Consider the following 3842-nt stretch of genomic DNA (forward strand, 5'->3'; position numbering starts at 1 on the left):
CAAAATACGTGAAAATGATATTCATTATTTAATATGATAGTCATATAAATTATGTTTTATTATTTTTTAAGTCAAACTCTGCCTGAATTGACCTACTAGCTTCGATTTTGGCCGAGTTTGACCACGTTTGATCGATTCCAAGTAATTAGGCGGAATTAGAGAAAATCGCCTCGGCAACCTACCTTGTAGCGACTACTCAGGGAGTACTCGGCCTTGGAAACCTTGTTTTACAACCATGGTTCTAATGAAAAATCGCCGTTGGAAAAAAAAAACGTATATATCATAATAAATATTATTCACGTGTATATTATTATTCACTCCCTTCACATTCAGCACAGTGGCTGAAAGGCATACATAGTAATAATGGCACTAAACGTAATTCCCCGAAACACGAGGCCCCTTTCCGTAACTTCACCGACTACAAATACACGTCCCCGCTTTCTCTTTTCTCTGCCCAAACCTCACCGACTTTCTGCTCCAAAATCACTACAGGTAACATTACACCTTCATACTTGACGCTAATCAAACTAATAATGTGTTATTCTCGTCATTAATCACATTATTCCTGCTCAAATTCACCAGATCTGTTAATATATATGATTAGGCTATTAGATCCATTTGCATGTTGTTGTTATACAAGTGTTTATTAGGTTATCTTTTTGTATGTGAAGTAAACGGTGACTGATCGGAAGTAATTTTGTTAGATCTGAGTTGCATGTGATGATTAGCTAGTGTCGGTTAGTTAGGTTTTGTGACGGTTAAGATCGGAATTTCGTTATGTGATCGTTTTGTAGTAGATCCGAGTTTTGAAATTGAAATTATGCGGTAAGAAGTTGTAACCTAAGTGTTGAATTGAATTTTTTTAGAGATGGAAATGTTATACGCGGTTTTTGCACGCTAATTTTGTTATTTGATGTGTGTTGTGATTGTGAGTAGGTTTAGTTTTTGTTTGATGTTATGTGTCATCGTTTGGGGGAATTGATATGAGTTGTGAGAGCTACTAAAGATCGGCTTGCTAAAAGCTCGAATCGAAATGAGCTTAAACAGGCACGGGCCTAAAAACAAGTTTGTTTGATAAACGTGTCTTAGACCGAGCATCACTTATTGAGCTTGAGTAGGCTCGCGAGCCTAAACTGGCTTGTTGTTGTTTATACAATTTTTCTTTAATTTACAATGGGATATCATATTTGTGATCAATGTTATGTTAGGTGTGTAAATGAACCGAGCCACTCGTGAACTACCCGAGATCGCCCAAGATTAACTTATCGAGCTCGAGTAGGCTCGCGAGCCTAAACTGGCTTGTTGCTGTTTATACAATTTTTCTTTAATTTACAATGGGATATCATATTTGTGATCAACGTTACGTTAGTTGTGTAAATGAACCGAGCCACTCGTAAACTACTCGAGATCGCCCAAGATTAACTTATCGAACTCGAGTAGGCTCGCGTGCCTAAACGAGCATGTTGTTTATACAATTTTTATTTAAGAGTTAAATGCCATTTTAGTCCCTGTGGTTTGGGCCATTTTGCCATTTTAGTCCAAAGGTTTCATTTTTCGCATGTGGGTCAAAAAAGGTTTCACTGTTGCCATTATAGTCCACCGGGTTAACTTCATCCATTGTTTCTGTTAACGAGAAGGGCGATTCGGTCATTTTATATGGCCGAATTGCCTTTCTAGTTAACAGAATTACATATAAAATGACCGAATTGCCCTTCAGCTCGTTTACACACACAATAGAGTTTTTCAAGATGCCTCAAAGAGACTCATCCTCAAGCTTTAAATATGTTAAAATGGAGTTTGTTTAGTGTTGATTCTAAGTAACTATGCTTTTGTTCAGAATCACTGTCCACAGGATCACAATAAACTACCAAAATGGTGAAGATCTGCTGCATTGGAGCTGGGTATGTCGGAGGCCCTACAATGGCCGTCATAGCACTCAAATGTCCCGATATCGAAGTGGCAGTTGTCGATATTTCCGTACCTCGTATCAACGCCTGGAATAGTGACCAACTCCCTATCTACGAGCCGGGCCTCGAAGATGTCGTAAAGCAGTGCAGAGGCAAAAACCTTTTCTTCAGCACAGATGTCGAGAAACACGTATGCGAGGCCGATATAGTCTTCGTTTCAGTCAATACCCCAACCAAGACTCGTGGTCTTGGTGCTGGAAAAGCTGCAGATCTCACGTACTGGGAAAGCGCTGCTCGTATGATTGCTGATGTGTCAAAGTCGGATAAAATCGTAGTCGAGAAATCAACCGTTCCGGTTAAAACAGCAGAAGCGATCGAAAAGATACTGACGCATAACAGCAAAGGAATCAACTTCCAGATTCTTTCCAACCCGGAGTTTCTCGCTGAGGGAACGGCTATTGAAGATCTTTTCAAACCCGATAGGGTCCTCATCGGTGGTCGGGAAACCCCCGAAGGCCAGAAAGCAATCAAAACGTTAAAAGACGTTTACGCTCATTGGGTCCCCGAAGAAAACATCATCACAACAAATCTATGGTCGGCAGAGCTTTCTAAACTTGCTGCCAACGCGTTCTTGGCACAAAGAATCTCTTCTGTGAACGCCATGTCAGCTCTCTGCGAGGCAACCGGTGCAAACGTTACCGAGGTTTCATATGCAGTTGGTAAAGATACTCGAATCGGTTCGAAGTTCTTGAACCCGAGTGTCGGATTCGGCGGGTCTTGCTTCCAGAAGGATATATTGAACTTGGTTTACATTTGCGAGTGTAATGGCCTCCCGGAAGTGGCAGAATATTGGCGACAAGTCATCAAGATCAATGACTACCAAAAATCCCGCTTCGTAAACCGCATTGTCGCTTCTATGTTCAACACGGTTTCAAACAAAAAGATTGCGGTTCTCGGATTCGCATTCAAGAAAGATACCGGCGATACTCGAGAAACCCCTGCGATTGACGTTTGCAAGGGTTTGTTAGGTGACAAGGCCCGTTTAAGCATCTACGATCCGCAAGTTACCGAGGATCAGATCCAACGAGATCTTTCAATGAACAAGTTCGATTGGGACCATCCTCTTCACTTGCAGCCGATGAGCCCGAGTACCGTGAAACAAGTGAGCGTTGTGTGGGACGCGTATGCAGCCACCAAGGATGCGCATGGTGTTTGTATTTTGACCGAGTGGAATGAGTTTAAAACACTAGATTTTCAGAAGATATATGACAACATGCAGAAGCCAGCATTTATCTTCGATGGAAGGAACGTCGTTGATGCTGAAAAGTTGAGGGAGATCGGGTTCATTGTTTACTCGATCGGTAAGCCGTTGGATGCCTGGCTCAAGGACATGCCTGCTGTGGCTTAAAAGCGTTTCGTTGGTGACTATATTTCTTAATTTTGTTAATCTGTGACTTTACTATGTCTCATCATTACTTGTTTGTTTCAAACAAATACAGTAGGAACATTTAAAAAATAAATAGTTGCATCATTGTAATATGAGTTCTTATGAGATATGATATATATATTTTTTCTTACTATACATCGTTTAAGAGGTATGTTGTCGTTTAGTTGGCGATAGTTAGGTGAGTATCGTTTAAAGTATGGTGTCGATTGATTCGTGTAATAAATGACATTATACACACTATTAAATAACAATCCGAATGGTAATAAAAAAATCACGTTTTCATTTATTATGATTTGAATCCGATTTACAAATGGGTCGGGTTCTAGGATCCGTTTTTTTGCGGATGTTACAACTAAGAAGCGTGACACGGCTGCAACAAATGTTGCCTAGCCAAATGGTGTCCACCATCATAGTGATTTTACACATTCACATCATCAAGACCCGATTCTCTAAAGAACCGTCGCAAATGAGGATGCAAACAACCAAAC

The 3842-nt window shown here is 40.6% G+C and overlaps 1 protein-coding gene across 1 annotated transcript; it reads left to right on the top strand.

Moving 5' to 3' along the window:
* Nucleotides 1–343: 343 nt before the first annotated feature.
* Nucleotides 344–3489, top strand: LOC110911055 (UDP-glucose 6-dehydrogenase 3). The gene is made up of 2 exons (XM_022155620.2): nucleotides 344–492; nucleotides 1838–3489. The coding sequence occupies exon 2, from the start codon at nucleotides 1873–1875 to the stop codon at nucleotides 3313–3315; it is 1443 nt and encodes a 480-aa protein (XP_022011312.1). The 5' UTR covers nucleotides 344–492; nucleotides 1838–1872; the 3' UTR covers nucleotides 3316–3489.
* The last annotated feature ends 353 nt before the right edge of the window (nucleotides 3490–3842 follow it).

The sequence above is a fragment of the Helianthus annuus genome, chromosome 15, assembly GCF_002127325.2.
Source record: "Helianthus annuus cultivar XRQ/B chromosome 15, HanXRQr2.0-SUNRISE, whole genome shotgun sequence".
Classification (NCBI taxonomy): Eukaryota; Viridiplantae; Streptophyta; class Magnoliopsida; order Asterales; family Asteraceae; genus Helianthus; species Helianthus annuus.